The sequence below is a fragment of the Bos indicus x Bos taurus genome, chromosome 13, assembly GCF_003369695.1.
Source record: "Bos indicus x Bos taurus breed Angus x Brahman F1 hybrid chromosome 13, Bos_hybrid_MaternalHap_v2.0, whole genome shotgun sequence".
Taxonomy (NCBI): domain Eukaryota; kingdom Metazoa; phylum Chordata; class Mammalia; order Artiodactyla; family Bovidae; genus Bos; species Bos indicus x Bos taurus.
Window position 1 is genome coordinate 37,147,029 of NC_040088.1, and position 15,416 is coordinate 37,162,444.

Here is a 15,416-nt window from a genome sequence, read left to right on the forward strand (position 1 = left end):
TCTGTCACTTTTCTCGGATTTCAAAAGTCATCAAGGCAAAATTTGCAGCCCCCAGTTTTCTCACTGTTTCTGCAACTAGCTCTTTGCCCGGCTCATCCTATTTAGCACAAGGAACTCAGACGTGTTTGCATCACAATAAACTGCCTGCCACGTGGGTCTTAACGTTTGGCTGCTGTGGTTAATATGACCATTCATAGCATGTTTCCACATATTTTCATTACAACTGAAAACATAATTAACTCTTATTCAAAAAGAATTTGTTTGTGAAATCCAGTGATTTCTAGATGTGTCCCCCATTTTCAGAAACTCCAACACACGGTCATCCAAATTCATGGGATGCATAAATGAACTACTCTCTGCACCCCTGTAAGATCCCCCAAGAGGCTCCCAGACCACGGGACTCTGTGACGCACTTAAAATGTCACTCCCTTTAGTAATCAGACACACCCCAATGGAATGCTGCAGCATCTCCATTAAGGCGATTACCTCGTTATCGTGATCATTTTCCTGTCCATCTCTCATGCTCACTATGACTTAATGCATTTTATCATGTTTATCTTTGTTTGTTCAGGTTTTCCGTACTTGGTGCCTATTTAATGCCCTAAGCAGTTGAAGAACATTAAGGACATTAAGCAGTTGAAGGATATTAAGCAGTGCCTTTCACTGGACCCCTTCAGATTTCTCAAACATCATGTGAACCCCCAAATGTTCATAAAGTCAGAGTCCTTGCTTTAGAAAGGCAGATAATTCTGTATTATGATGCATGGGCACCACATGGCTGTGGGAGGAAAATGAAGGGCTTGAGGGTTCTTGGAATATTTCTTCTTGTTATAAAGTAAGAATGACCTTTGCAACTCCGTTTAGGCTCAGCTGCTCATGAATTACGAGGTGTTCCTCTCGGAGAGACACTTCCTGCAGCCCACTCGCCCTCAGAAGACCACAGAAGTTCTCTGCAGGAAAAATTACCCTTTCTTAGTCCTCCGAGGGTAGCCCATGTCAGGCAGAGTTTTATTATTGTCCTTAGTCCGGGGAAGAATTACTTTCGAGAAGTTTCGGCTCATTACTTCTGGTCTTCATCAGCTGTTCTCGGGGGCCGTGGCCTTTAGTGCACACGGCAGCCCCTCCCCACTCTGCTGGGCTCCCCCTGACCACGGAGACAGAGCAGGTGGCCTGACAGCAGAGCCAGACTCAGGAGACCCCGGAGCTGGGCCATTTCAGAATGAATTCCAAGAGACTTATCCCTTTTTATTTAAAGACCTGTTTTGTGAGTTTTATATGTAACCAAAAGTTATATGTAACTTTTCTGAATCAGGCCCAACTGCCCAATTGAATCAGGCCCAACTGGCCATCCGAAGTATTGTCTAGAATGATCTGGAATTTTTTCATTGTGTGAATTTCCCATTTTGGGTGGCTCCCCCCAGCCACAGCTCCTATGATGAGAGCTGGCAATAGTCCAGGCCTCTGGGAGGCTCCTTCATGTTTCTCAGAGTGGACGGAGCGGTGGGGCCAATGGTTTTTAGGCTGGAAAGAGACAACTTTCCTTGCTGTCTTGTCCCAGCCATTCGACCTGGGGAGTGGCGGGCAGATGCTGTCTGTAGGGCTTGGAGGCTGGGATCTGCCAGCTGCTCACCTGGACATTCACGTCAGTCTAGATTCATCTTCAGTCACCAGCATGTTCTGTGGTTCCATAGTCTGAATTCAAAGCATCTTCCCTCCTAAGACTCTTTTCAATTCTTGGTTAGATGGCTTATGGCTTTGTTGTCTGTCAGAGTCTCTTTCCTGGCTGACAACTCCCCGCCCTGCCCCCCCCATAACCTGTCTGCAGGGTCACAGCAACTTTTCCCTGAAGCCAGCTCTCTGCCTGGAGAAAAGCGGATGCAATCTGGTCTGCAGCAGGGTCAGTGCTGGCACAGCCGCACCTCTGCTGAGCTGACTCAGGGAAGCAGGCGGGGCCTTGTTGTTGGGCCCCCTTCCTCCGGGAGCCGTCAGAGCCTCTGTCCATCCCTGTCCTTGTTTGTGTAATCGCCCACATGGCCCCTGGGCTGTATTCCTGCTTGCCTCCAGACTGCTTTGATTATGAAAGACAAACACCACCAAACACGGCCGAAATACCAACCAGCCCCGGGTAGAGGGGTTTTGTGCCAAACTTTGACAATTGTCCAGTCAACACATCCATTTAGAAGGAGGGCTTTCTATGGGCACAGGTGTCCTGGTCACTCAGAAGAACGATGGAGTGTCCATTGACGACATGTCCCTACTCTCCTGAGTGCACACGTGACGTTGAACCCTGAGCACAGGGGTAGGGTGCCGTCGGCTTCTGATAAGAATGGTGTTAATTTGCTTCTTGCTCGAGGACAGTCTCCTGAGACAACAGGGTGTTCACGGCCAAGCAGAAAGGGAGCGGGACCTCTGTGGAGCAGGGCTGCCCCACAGTCCATCTCTGGGGGCAGGGCAGAGTCAAATGGCCACTGGGCACCCGCCCTCCATCGTGTGCAGGCCCCCAGCTCCATGGGTAGAGGTGCTGTCCCCCTGGGAATGCTCCCCTTTGTCTCCTCTGGCTCTTTGCATGTGGGCTTCCTCCCAGTTGCCGTGTTTTTTTCTGCTGTCCGTCCTCGTCATTGTGACAACATGTCCCCAAGGAAGAGGGGGCCCGTCCCTCCCCACAAAGCCTGCCGTCTACACAGCCAGGGGCAGGCTCTGTGCTGACAAAGGTGATCTTCTCGTGAGGGAGTCGGCTTGCTCCTCTGCTCTGTTGTTTTGGGGCCCTCACCTGGGAGCCCCCTTTCTGCTGCTGGCCCTCCTGCTCTGGCACACTCTGTCCCCTGTGTCACTCCCACCATGACAGGCCATGCACTGCCCCATTGTTCAGGTGGATCCGTTTCCTCGACAAACCTGTAAAAGTGTTGGGAACTCAGGGTGGGCAGCCTGGAGCCTGACGGAGGGTCTCTGCCCTCCGCCTTCCTGTGATCCTCCTCCCAGCTTCACCAGCCAGACTTTGGCCGGAGAATTTCATGAGTGGGGCCCCCTCCATGGTTCTGTGAGGCTCAGATGTGCTAATATATGTAAAGTGTGTACAGCAACATGTGACACAGTCAGTGTCTGATACATATCAGCTCCTCACATCACTATGGGTCACCCCGGCATTGCCAGTGTCAGTCGTGGCTATGGAATCGTGAGCAAGTGGGGAAGCTTGGTTTACAGCCTCTGCTTAATTGATCAACACTCATGTTAACTGTATTTGATGACACCAAACACTGAATGGGGAACATACAGGTTTAAAGACACAATTATCTCTTCTAACTTCAATTGTGTCAAACTTCAGTAGAAATTCAGATGCTGGGGCTATTATATAAATGTAGATGGTACATTGTATCCATCATGCTTAAGTGTACAAGTGTACATTGTATTGTACGATTATATTGTATATACACTGTGTATACATTATATAGGTTGTGTTGTACAAATTATATTTTGTAGATACTGTATATACATTGTACAGATTATATCATATAAATTAAATTGTGTACACATTGAGTATACAGTTGTACAAATTATATCACATAAATCATATTGTGTATACATTGTATCAAAGTTATATTGTGTGTGCATTGTACAAATTGTATCATATAAATTATACTGGATATACATTGTACAGATTGTATCATATAAGCTATATTTTGTATACATTGTACCTTGTACAAATTGTATCATATAAATTATATTGTATAGACACTGTGTATACATTGTATAGATTGTATGAGTTTATTGTGTAGGCACTGCATGTACAGCTTGTATCATATAAGTTACATTGTGTACACATTGTATGTGCACTGTGTCAATGCACATATGTATTGTTAGCATCTACAGAGCCTTCAGCAGCCTCACTGCAGGGGTTTTTGGAGACAGGGGCCAGGGTACGTGTGTGACAGCAGCCAGGGGACCCATCACTCCTGTCTGGCATTCAGTGCTTCTACTGAGGAGATGAGGATGTGGGGAAGGCCAGTGCTGGCTGGACAGGCAGGAGGGTAGAAGGCTGCTCTTTCCTCCACAAGGACCACAAGAGGGTGTCTGTGGCCATAGATCACAGATGGAGCTAAGGAGTTGAATGCAAGGAGGCTTCCTGGACAATCATGGCCTCGCCTCAGGGAGAATGGCCATGGCTAAGCACGAAACACTGAAAGGGAGGTGGATGGGCTGCTGGGACCATGGGCCCCTGCAGACCCGGCGGCGGACACGTGGCCAGGGCAGAGCTGACTGGAGCATTTGGGGGAGTGAGGCCACTGGGGCTCAGGAGGGGGGCCTCACGGGGTCCCAGTGCTTTTTTGGGGTGTCCTCAGGGGAAAACACCTTGGATGGTATTGAGCCATCACGAAGCTGAGCGGGTGTGATTTCCACCCTCTGTAATTCAGGCCCATTTGAAATCTGAGGGCCCACTGCTGCTGATCTGTCGAGGTGACACTAGTGAATATTCTGCGGGTAGGGTGGAGGTCAGCAGGGGTGTGAAACCAGACAACCTGTGAGGTGGCCGGGCAGCAGGGGAGGGCTCTGTTGTGTCCCCAAGTGCAGCTGTTGAGGTTGAGATGCAGTCAGCCCTGGGTCTAAACTTGGAGCTCAGATCCAAGTTTGCGGTAAAGGGCTGACCTCTGGAGGCATTTTTATTTCCATGATGATACATGTCCCTTGGCTCCCCCTCCCAGCAGAGAGCTGTGCCATCAGGGAGCAGAGAAGGTGTTCTGGGCACCTGACCAACGGCCAGGCCTGGCCGGGGCCATCCGCTCCCTGGGAGGACCTGCAAAGGGCTTGGTCAGCATGCAGCCTTGGTAGCTGGTTTCAAACGCACACCCTCCCACCCTTGGGGAGAACGTGTGCTGCCTGATTTGACTGTATCTTTCAGACACTGTTAGTACCACCGCAGCCTGACATGGAAATTTAAAAAAAGAAAGAAAAACAAACAAAGAAAGGGCATCACTGAGGGTGAAAGACTTCGGAGCAAGACAAGCCCGTGGTTTTCACACGAGGGGCTGTGCGTCACCATCTCCCCTCCCCTTCCCGCCAGATCCCTGTAACTTTCAGTCACTTTCTTCTCTATCACGTGACTGATGCTCTTCCATTTCCACAGAGCAGAAGCACTGAGAGACAAGGCTTTCTGGCGGAATTTAATGCTGTTGTGAATCCTAGAATCCCAGTCTTCTCATGCCAGGGGTGAGGAATAAGACCACAGAGACACAGGTCTTATGATTTTTACCTTTTTCTCTTTTAACAATGATGTTCCAGCTAATGAGCATTTATATTCTGTCGTGGTCTTGTTATTGCATCCACACTTCTTGTGAACCTAGAGGAAATCTGAGCTTCAGGCCTGCCCCCCACCTCCCCCTGGTCTCCGCAGGCACCTCATCAGTGGTGTTTGCACAGTGTCCACTCACTAAGGCCTGTGATGGGCAGTAGAGAATTTAACAAAGCTGTGTTCTTGTCACTCTGGCAAAGAGACCTGAAGTCAGATCTTGTGAAATTGAAGGGAGGGACCAGCCTGGTTCTTAGACACCCCTCATGTTGAGGAGGTGGTGGAAATCCAACATGTCCATGATTTTAATCTTCATTGAGAATGTTATTCTTCAGAACTGCTTCAGACTCAAGGCCAAAACCAGCCTAAATGACTCTTTCCCGCTGGACAGGGGTGCTCAGCCTGGAGGGAGCCTCACTTGTCCAAGAAGGGTGGTATCTGGGCACCGAGGGCAGGCGTCCCTGGGGGCGGATCCCTGGGGTCTGAGCTGAGGGGTTTCTGGGGGACTGAGTTGTTTAGAGTTGTCCTCAGGATGGGTAGAGCCTCTGACCCACTGAGTCAGCCCCACTGAGATCTGCTCTGGGCTGAGGCTGGACACCTGTGTGGCATCAGCACTGACCCACCTGTGTGGCATCAGCACTGCAGATGCCTGGTCCTGGGCTTCCTGCAGCCAGAAGTCCCACACTGCCGACTGATCATACTGGCGGGCCTGGCGAGCAAACCATCGAACAAGACCCCAGGTGTCCTGTGCACCGAGCCTGCCCCAGAGCAGAGAGCGCCAAATCCTGAGCTGTATACCCCAGGGTCAGAGGCCAGGTCTCTCCATGGTGAACGCTGCCCCGCCCCCACCTGCCCTGGACTCGGGCAGGGGCCTTACAGACCTTCCTGGGGTGTGCACAGCAGGGCCAGGGGCATGACTCCTGACATAGGTGCTGGCGGCGCAGTTACATGGGTGACAGGTTGTGACCCTGGTGACCAGGACTGGCATGAGTGGAAAGGACGCATTGCAGACAGCATAGACGCCTGGGCAGAGGAGGCAGAGGAGCTGTGTCTACAGGGACCCTGGAGTCTCTGAATCTAGACCACGTCCAAGGTGGGCTCTGGACTTAATAAGGCCCCAGAGGTTGCCTGGTGCTGAAAGGGGAGCAGGCGACGTGCTCCAGGACAGCCCGGGGTGATGGATGGGCCGCAGCCTCCTGCTGCTCCCTACCCTCCATACCCGTCATCCGGGTGGGTGTTAGCCGACTGTCAGGGAGGAATTATTTAGCGGTGGCAGCTTTCACTGATGTGCTGCATTCTGGGGTCAAACGACCGTTACAAAGCAGCAGTGCCGCCCGGTTCCTGCGTCTCGAGAGCGCAGGGTTGACAACGTGAAAGGAAAGGCGTCATGGCGGGCTCACCGACATCCTTCAGCCCTCATGAAGGTGTGTGTGTGTGTGGCCGAGTGTGCACAGCAGAATTGGAGGAAGGGCTCTGCTCACTAAATAGCGTCGAGCAGAGGAGGGAGGCCTTCATGGGCAGCCCAGGTCACCCGGCCTGAGAGGGGCTGGGGGGCTGCCTTGGAAGGTGTTGGGGGGTCAGAGCTACAGACGAGGTGGAGACACCGGGCTGAGGAGAGGGGGAGAGACAGGTGGGGGCGTCAGGAAGGGACAGCAGGGCCACCACGCTCCAGGCCAGGACTCATGTCAACACCAAACACTCGCCTCTGTCCACACTGTGTATCATCTGAGGCTGTGTGGTAGGTGAGACACGGGGAGATAAGGGGCCAACCCCTCCAATTTGCTCCTAGAATGTGCAGTAAACATTTGAAAATTAATGAAGGAATTGGGGGCAGAGGTAGCAGGAGAAACAGCTGCCCCCGGGGTTCCCCATTCAGCAGTTTCTGTCCGTCATGTGGCTGAATTGTGGGGACCAGACTGGTACCTGCTGGGCCCGTCCATGCTCTATGCTTGCCAGAGTCAGAGAACTGCTCACTGGACGGATGAGAGGATGGACAGATGGACAAATGGGTAGAGGGATGGACGGACGGTCGGACGCTGGCTTCTGGCTGTGATCTGACATGAGGGCTCTGTCCAGCACCCCTCCAGCACCCCGAGTCCACCCCCAGTAGACACATGACCTCCTCAGGCAAACAGTGGATTCTATGTGAGGTGCTGTGACATGAGGATGCCCTGGTCTGAGCAGAGATTTACAAGTGCCGAGCTCTGACTAGGGACCCCGTGCAGACTGAGGGCTTTTAACTAAAAAACCTCTCCCCCACTGATGAGGAAGTGGATGAGGGGGACTTCTTGTGTCAGCTCAGAGGGGACAATGCTCATAGATGAGCAGAAGGAGGAGGAGGCAGGAGAATAGGTCCCAACACCAGGACGGTGCGCAGGACGCCTCCCCTGTGCGGGGCTGAGCTCCATGAGGTGCTCGCGTGTTGTGGGTGACAAGCCCCTGAGGCAGGGAGGGGCGGGTCCCCTTTGAGCTCCTCGCCCACCCAGCCCTCTGTTCCGGCAGAACTCCAGCCCCAGAGTCAGAGACGCAGCCCAGACCTGCGCCAAACACGCCAACTGCACAGAACATGCCAATGGGCACCAAACAAACCAGTGGGCACTGAACAGGCTGACCTACACTGAACACACCAATGGACACTGAACACGCCGACAGGCACTGAACACCCAACGGGCCCTGAACACGCCAATGGGCACCGAACATACCAATGACGGGCACCGAGGGGCCGTCCTGCTGTGCTGCCCTCTCGGGGGCAGGGAGCCCTCCCCCCACTGCCCTGTCCCTTGTGGCCAGCATTACTATTGCCAAAACAGCTGGCTGCCCAGCTCTCCATCACCTTTGCCCAGTCCCCCGGCATTCCTTCCCTTCCCACATTTGCTTTCAGGCTCTCTGTCCCCAAATCCGAGCTCAGCTTCTGCACCAAGGCAGGAGGGACAGCACCTGCTTGTTTGGGAGGCATAGGAGCCCCCCACACAGGGGGATGGAGCAGGGGGACTGCCTGCTGCCCCCACCCCACTCCGCCCCCTGGCAGCCACCCGAGGGCTCTCACCTGGGGTAGGAGGTGACTTCTACTCCTGCTGGGGACGTGGCCGGGCAGCCGAATGTCGAAGAGGGCCTGCAGGGCAGCCTGGGCAGCCTGGCCCTTGGCCAGCTTCTTGCTGCGTCCCGAGCCCTCGAACGTCCTCCCGTCCACGCTGACTGCCATGACGAAGCTCTGGGCGCGCCGCTTCTCAGGCTCTGAGAGGCACACATAGCGCAGGCCGGAGCGCAGCTCGTTCAACAGCACCACAGGGTTCCCGGTGCCCGGGGCCGTGGGCCCCCCAGGCCCAGGTCCAGTGGGTGGCCCAGGAGCCGGCCCCGCTGGCAGGCCGTGGACAGGCACTCGGGGGCAGGGGGGCGGCGGCCCCCTGGGAAGCCCTCGCTGGGAGCTGCAGGCTCGAACCGCTGGAACAGGGCGTCAGGGAAGTCAGCCTGGTCGGAGGTGAAGTCAGGGGCCATGCCGCCGGGGGCTGGGGGTGCCTGGCCAGCGTTGGGGAGCTGCACGAAGGAGCGGAGGGCCAGCTCTGCTGCCCGCATCTTGGCTTTCTTCTTGGTGGGCCCGGTGCCCTCGAAGGTGAGTCCGTTGACGTCCACGGCCACGGCGAAGATGGGTGCGTGCACCGGGCCGGTCTGTGACACCATGCGGAACTGCAGGCCTGGCCGCAGCTCGTGCAGCTGCACCAGTGCATTCTTGGGTGCTACAGACCATGAAAGCCGCCTCCACAGCAGCCTCAGGGGACACAGGTGCCCACCATTGCCCTCCTCCAGCGGCCGCTTCCTCTTCAGGCCGGGCACGCCCCCTCGGGCCCTGTCCCCGGCTGGCGGTGGCCTGGCCTCCAGGTTGCTCACATTGCGGTTCTCCTTGACGTCGGCACTGCTGGTACCTGGAGGGGAGACAGACCGTGTGACCCAGGGCTGTGGGGACAGCGGGCCCTGCTGCTGATGACCCCTCTCAGCACCTGGGCCAAGAGGCGGGAATAACCCGCAGTTTCCCAAACTGGAGGTAAAGACGGAGAGAGTAACAGCTCAACCCCTGGAACCCACAGCAGAGTGCCCAGAAACTCTCTGGGAGCTCTCCATGTTCTTACTGATCTCCCAGATGTGGGATGGGGGAGGCAGTGTGTGTGATCAAAGTGGCTGGTGTGGCGGCCGCCTCCTGAGTCTCTCAGGAGAAGGTTTATCTTGGAGGAACCACCTGGCAGGCCCAGCCTGTCCTCCTCCTGGCCTGAGATTGCGTCCACACCCTCTGGTCATCATCCCAGATCTGTCAGCCTCAAAGTTTAAAGTGAGTCGGGCAGATCCAAGCATGGAGGAAGACCCCACCCATGTTGATCGGTAATTAATAAAAGCTGGTAGAAGTGCAGTCTCCCAGGCTATCTTGATACATGCTCTGGGGGTGATGCCACTCATGGTTTCTGCAGACAGGCAGATTACCTCCTCCCAACACAGCCTCCCAAGTAGTCTGCATGAAGTCAGGGAAGCTGCAGGGCAGGGCAGTGGTCATTCTGTGGCTCTGGGTCAAAAAGGTGAGAGGTCAAAGTCCCCCACGACCATAGTGAATGTGTGTGACCTTGGGCAGCCCCTCCACCTGCCTCAACTCCATTTTCTTAAGATGGAAACTGGGTTTGGCAGCTCTTGCCTCAGGGGTTACTGTTAGGTTGAGCTGGGGAACATGTGTAAAGGACAAGACCCCTGACACAGAGCAGAATCAGATGCAGTTCTGAAAACAGCAGGCAAGGGGAGGCAGACACTTGTAGGCCTGTCCAGGCCAACTCCCCTGCTTATTTCAGGAGCTGGGGTTCCCAATGAATTTCCTGGAAATTCCAGGACCCCCAGAAAAGAGGGCTGGAGTGCTCCTGCCCCCAAAGAGCCTGGCCCTGTGCCAGTTCTGAGACCAGGCCTGGGGACCCCCATGATGAACCCCTAGACATACCCGTTGCTCCTTGGTCACCCACCCAAGAGCCTCAGTGACCATCAGCGGGCTGCCTGCTCCTACAAGCACATGCCTGACTCTGGCTGAAAAGGTAGTCAGTTATCCCCTGTCAGATAACACTGAAATGCAAGACGTGTTCTGGTTGTGTGGACCATCTCACCCTCCATGCTTTCCTGCCTCAAGCAAGAGGGGTGCCCTGCCCAACACACGCACTCAACTCTCCCTCTCCTCACAGCCATCCGCTCTGGTCTCCTTGGCGTGTGTGCTGTCCAGATCTGCAAATCCCCTGCCCCCCTCCCTCTGGGTGTCTCTCCAGTTTCACAAGCCAAATGCAGTTTCAACAGTAGGCACCCGTCCAACTTTTTCCTTGTTAAATAACTGGACATACTGTTCAAAGAGGCTGTGTTCACTTTCCTTTCTCTTTTTGGTTTGGAGGGAAAAGCAAAGAAAAGAGAGGAGAGGTGGTCAGGAGAACTAGTATCTTTTCTTGCAATGCCTGGAGTTCTCAGTCACATGGTCACTGCCTGGATTTCCTACCACTGTGTGGGGATGGGATCCCAACTGGGGGGCTGGGACCCCGGCTCTGGGGAAGGAGCTGCTTACTGAGGTTGTCCTCATCCTCTGCGTGCGTGGCCCCAGGGTTCAGGCGTTTGAAGGGAGTGATGAAGGCTGACAACATGCTCACTTTGTCTGGAAAGAAAAGAACAGGAAATGCACTTTTGACACCAAGTTTCAGAAAAACTCAGTGCTTTCACATGTTCTCATTACTGGGGATTTGGACATGGGAAGTTGAAAGTTCATTTTGGTTTTAGCCTCTTCCTTTTGGTTTAGTTTTTTATTGAATTTCTGACAGCATTTTATCAAATTCCCCTCTCCATTCAATATTAAACTTTATGATCTCCATCTTTCTTATTTTTTATTTTTGGTGTCTCCATGTCCCCACAGAGAGGAGCGAGGCAAACTGAGACCTGTCTCAGATAAATGAGCTTTCTGCAAACAGAGCCACGACCCTCCTCCCCAGAGGTGGAGACCTCGCTCTGTGGACTGAAAGCGCCTGAAAAAAAAGGACTTCTCAAAACTGTAACAAATACTTGATGTGTGTTTGAGCAGAAGATGACAGGACAGGAGGAGGGAGCAGGGTTGAGGGCGTGGAGGGTCCCTTGAAGTGGGAGTGGTCATTGAGTGGCAAGAGGAGCCCGGGAGCCCCCGCCTGCAACCCTAGGGGTGGTCCTGGCTGCAGACTCCCCTGGGGGCAGCACAGAGAGCAACTCGAACCCAGGATGAGGTGGTGCTTGGGACCAACAGGCTCAGCTATTCCCTCTAAACAGAGACCAAGGGCTGAAATAAGAGAATAACCGAGGAAGGGACCAAAAGGAAGACTCCCTATTTCAGAACCCTGGCCCTGACCCCAAGTGAGTCCATAGGAGAACTCAGACCTGATGCCCCCAGAGCTCCTCTGCTAAGACCTTCAGGGCTGCAGCGTCCCTGACTTTCCACGTGACCTTAGGAAACCACGTGTTCTTAGGAAACCACGGATGGAAGCCTGCCGCTGCTCATCCCATGTGTCAGAGGTCACCACAAGGTCACCCCTGCCCTTTCCGCTGGCTGGGGCGTCCAGGGCCCCCGTCAGGGACACTTTCTGCATCCTCCATGCCTGGTGCTGCCTGTGTCTGCTCTGTGCTCAGACAAGAGCCCTGCTCCGGGCACAGCTCTGCGATCTTCTGCGGAAACCTCAGCTGTGCCGCCGACTCCAGACCCAGGCCTGGAACGTGCTCTTTCTCTTTCTGTTCTGAGCCTGCTTTCTCTTTAGCCGGGCTTTCCAGAGGCCAGGGGAGTTCATGCTGAAATTCATTCAGGAGCCTGTTAACAGCTGTTGTTTCCAGCAGGGACAGGCAACAATATAATGCTCACTCAGAGAACAATAAATAACTCAAATACGGGAGGTTGCTCCCTCTTCATTCAGCCGAACAAGAGGAATCAGCCAGGGAAGGCCCCACTCCCACCCTTGCGGCTGTGCCAATTTATTGTGTGGGAATGAAATCTCTTCTTGAGTTATAATTTCATTAAAGGAGCCCAGTAATATTCCAGAGCGAGTGTGAAGCTCAAATGATTTAGTCTGGAGCATTTTGAAATGAAATTAAAATTTTCTAATAAACAGGGCTCCCAGCCAGACACCCACAAAACACACCAAGCCGTTTCAGAGCTCACCTTAGACAAACTGTGAAATACTTAGAGATGGTTTTCCATCCATCAGTGTCCTCCATTTCTAGGGTGGCCAGAGTTGTCAAATAAAAATTCAAGACATCTAGTGAAGACTGAGTTTTGGATACATGGAAGATATTTTTCTGTGTACATCTCTATAATATTGTGTGGGGCATACACACACTACAAAAATTATCACTTATCTGAAATGCAAATTTAAGGCAAAAGACTTGAATAAACATTTCTACAAGGAAAATGCACAAATGGCCAATAAGCACATGAACAGATATTCAACATCATCAGGGAAACGGAAATCAGAACTAGGGTGAGACAGCCTCTCACACATGTTAGTCTGGCTGCTATTAAAAAAAACAAGAAAATAATACATGTGGGTGAGGATGTGTAGAAATCAGAACGCAGTGCACGGCTGGTGGGAGTGTAAAACAGTGCAGCCACTGGGAAGCGCATATTTCCACTCAGGTGTCGATCCAGAAGAACCAACAGGGGGACTCAAAGAGTTACAGCACGCCCATGTTCAAAGCAGTGTGACGCACAACAGCCAAATGGGGAGGCAACCCAGGTGTCCACAGGTAGACGGACGGATGTGGTCTGTACACACAAGGGAACATTATTCATCCTTGAAACGGAAGAGGATTCTGACGCAGGCTACAGCACGCTGAACCTTGGGGACATGGTGCTAACCAAGGAAGCCAGCCACAAAAGGACAAATGCAGTGTGACCATGTCTGTGAGGCCCCTGCTGCTGCTAAGTCGCTTCAGTCGTGTCCGACTCTGTGCGACACCATAGATGGCAGCCCACCAGGCTCCCCCGTCCCTGGGATTCTCCAGGCAAGAACACTGGAGTGGGTTGCCATTTCCTTCTCCAATGCATGAAAGTGAAAAGTGAAAGTGAAGTCGCTCAGTCGTGTCCGACTCGTAGCGACCCCACGGACTGCAGCTTACCAGGCTCCTCCGTCCATGGGATTTTCCAGGCAAGAGTACTGGAGTGGGGTGCCATTGCCTTCTCCTGTGAGGCCCCTGCTGCTGCTGCTAAGTCACTTCAGTAGAGACGTATAAATCACCGAGACAGGCGGGAGGATGGCCCCCAGGGGCTGGAGGAGGGAAACGGGGCTGGTCAGTGAGTGAAGACAGAGCCCAGCCTGAGGAAATGAGGAAGCTGGATGTGGAGGCGGTGGTGGCTGTATAACATAGAGACATACTTAACATCACTGAGCTACATGCTGGAGCACGGGTAATACTGCACCTTTTATATTTTGTATGTTTTACTACAATTTAAAAAATAAAAAGCAATTCAGGTTTAACTGCACATCCTGTGGATTTTTTGGTAACCCTAGCCCTTCATTGGTTGATCCACTTCTCTGGTGTGGTGGGTTTGGATTTCAGGTCGGCTGAAACCACTCAGACAAGCCAGGCAGAAAGCCTCAGAGATGCTGAGTCAGCTCACCAGACTCTGGGTACCGCCACCTGCTGGGATGCTTCAGGAGGGAGAAGTAGTTACCCTGACAGCATGTGTACTCTCGGTGGGAAACAGCGACTCCTAGGAAGGACACACAGGGCCTTCTCTTTTTATCACAGTGCACAGCTTGTGGGATCTTAGCTCCCCAACCAGGGATCAAAGTGCTGTGAAAGGGACTTCCCTGGTGGTCCAGTGGCTGAGACTCCGCTCCCAATGCAGGGGGCCTGGGTTCGATCCCTGGACAAGGAGCTAGATCCCACATGCAGCAACTAAGACCCAGTGCAGCCAAATTAAAATAAATAAATGATCAAAGTGCTGTGAAAGCACAGAGCCCTAACCACTGGATGCTAGGGAATTCCCTCAGACCGAATCTTTAGAAGGTCATTAGGGAAAAGGGTGAGGAACTGCATTTTCTATTTAGAAAAATTCCAAGACAAATTATTTGCTGTTGGTGCCTTCTTCGTGGTTGTTTCCTGGACACAGGCCTGTCAAGGCATCTACTTTTGCAGGTTCCAGGTGAGCAGAGCCCCAGTGCCCAGCTGCTTCTGTCTCTGTGTTTCTCACAGTCGTTTGAAAATCTGGCTTCATGCAGGTCACAGACTGATGGAAAATAGAGGCCCTGCTTTTGTTACTCTCAGTTCTGGATGGTTTGGGTCTGCTGAGAGCAGCTGGTTAACAGGCCTCTCTCTGGAGAGTCAGAGGAAGGAGGGGGTCTTTCTCCTGGGAAAGCAGCTGAACGGGCTGGGCCTCTCTGCCTGAGGACGGGTCTGTGGCTCTCAGCTCAGGCCTGGCGTCCCTGTGAACCAGCCGGACATTGTTCTGTGTGAGAGGCCCCTGTGAGGACAGCATGCAGGCCAGCCTCCAGTCAGGAGTGATTTGGGGGGATGTTCAGGTCATTAGTATAATGGCATTTTCAATGAGCTACTTGGAATGAATGATCCAGGACATTTGTATTATAAACCTTATTACTCAGTGCAAACAACTGCAAAATAAATGGCTTTGGCCCACGTTGAAGTGATTTCGTGTGTTTTTGGAGCACATGTGGGGCAGAAGCCACTTCCTGGAAATGCTCGAGATCACATTGAGAATATTGATAATGAAGAAGAAATACAATTTGGTGATGACATAAAGATAGAAAAATGGAACAAAGTGGATGGTTCAAGAAATGGAATCATACTTGTGTGATCAACCGACCTTCAACAAAGGTCTCAGAGTCTCACGCTGGGGTGAAAGAAAGTCTTTTTAACAAGATGTGCTGAAAAACTACATCATCTTGGAAAAAAGTGAATTCTGAGCTCTATCTTGTATCATAATGAAAATGGTCACAAGATCAATGAAATATATATTCCTTCAAGAATGCATTCGTTCATTCATATATATTCGTTCAAGATGAAACCTGAGCCAGAGCATTTGCAGAAATGTTATTTGAGTCAGCTCTCATTGGGAAGCATCCCAAGGGCCTGGTAACATAAGGATGTGAACATGGAC

The 15,416-nt window shown here is 52.6% G+C and overlaps 1 protein-coding gene across 1 annotated transcript in view; it reads right to left on the reverse strand.

Moving 5' to 3' along the window:
- ADARB2 (adenosine deaminase, RNA specific B2 (inactive)) overlaps nt 1–15,416 on the reverse strand; it is a 240,215-nt gene that overhangs the window by 55,671 nt on the left and 169,128 nt on the right. Inside the window, 3 exon segments of the mRNA XM_027559470.1 lie at nt 8,328–8,605; nt 8,608–9,201; nt 10,854–10,940. Coding sequence (XP_027415271.1) covers nt 8,328–8,605; nt 8,608–9,201; nt 10,854–10,940 — 959 coding nt within the window.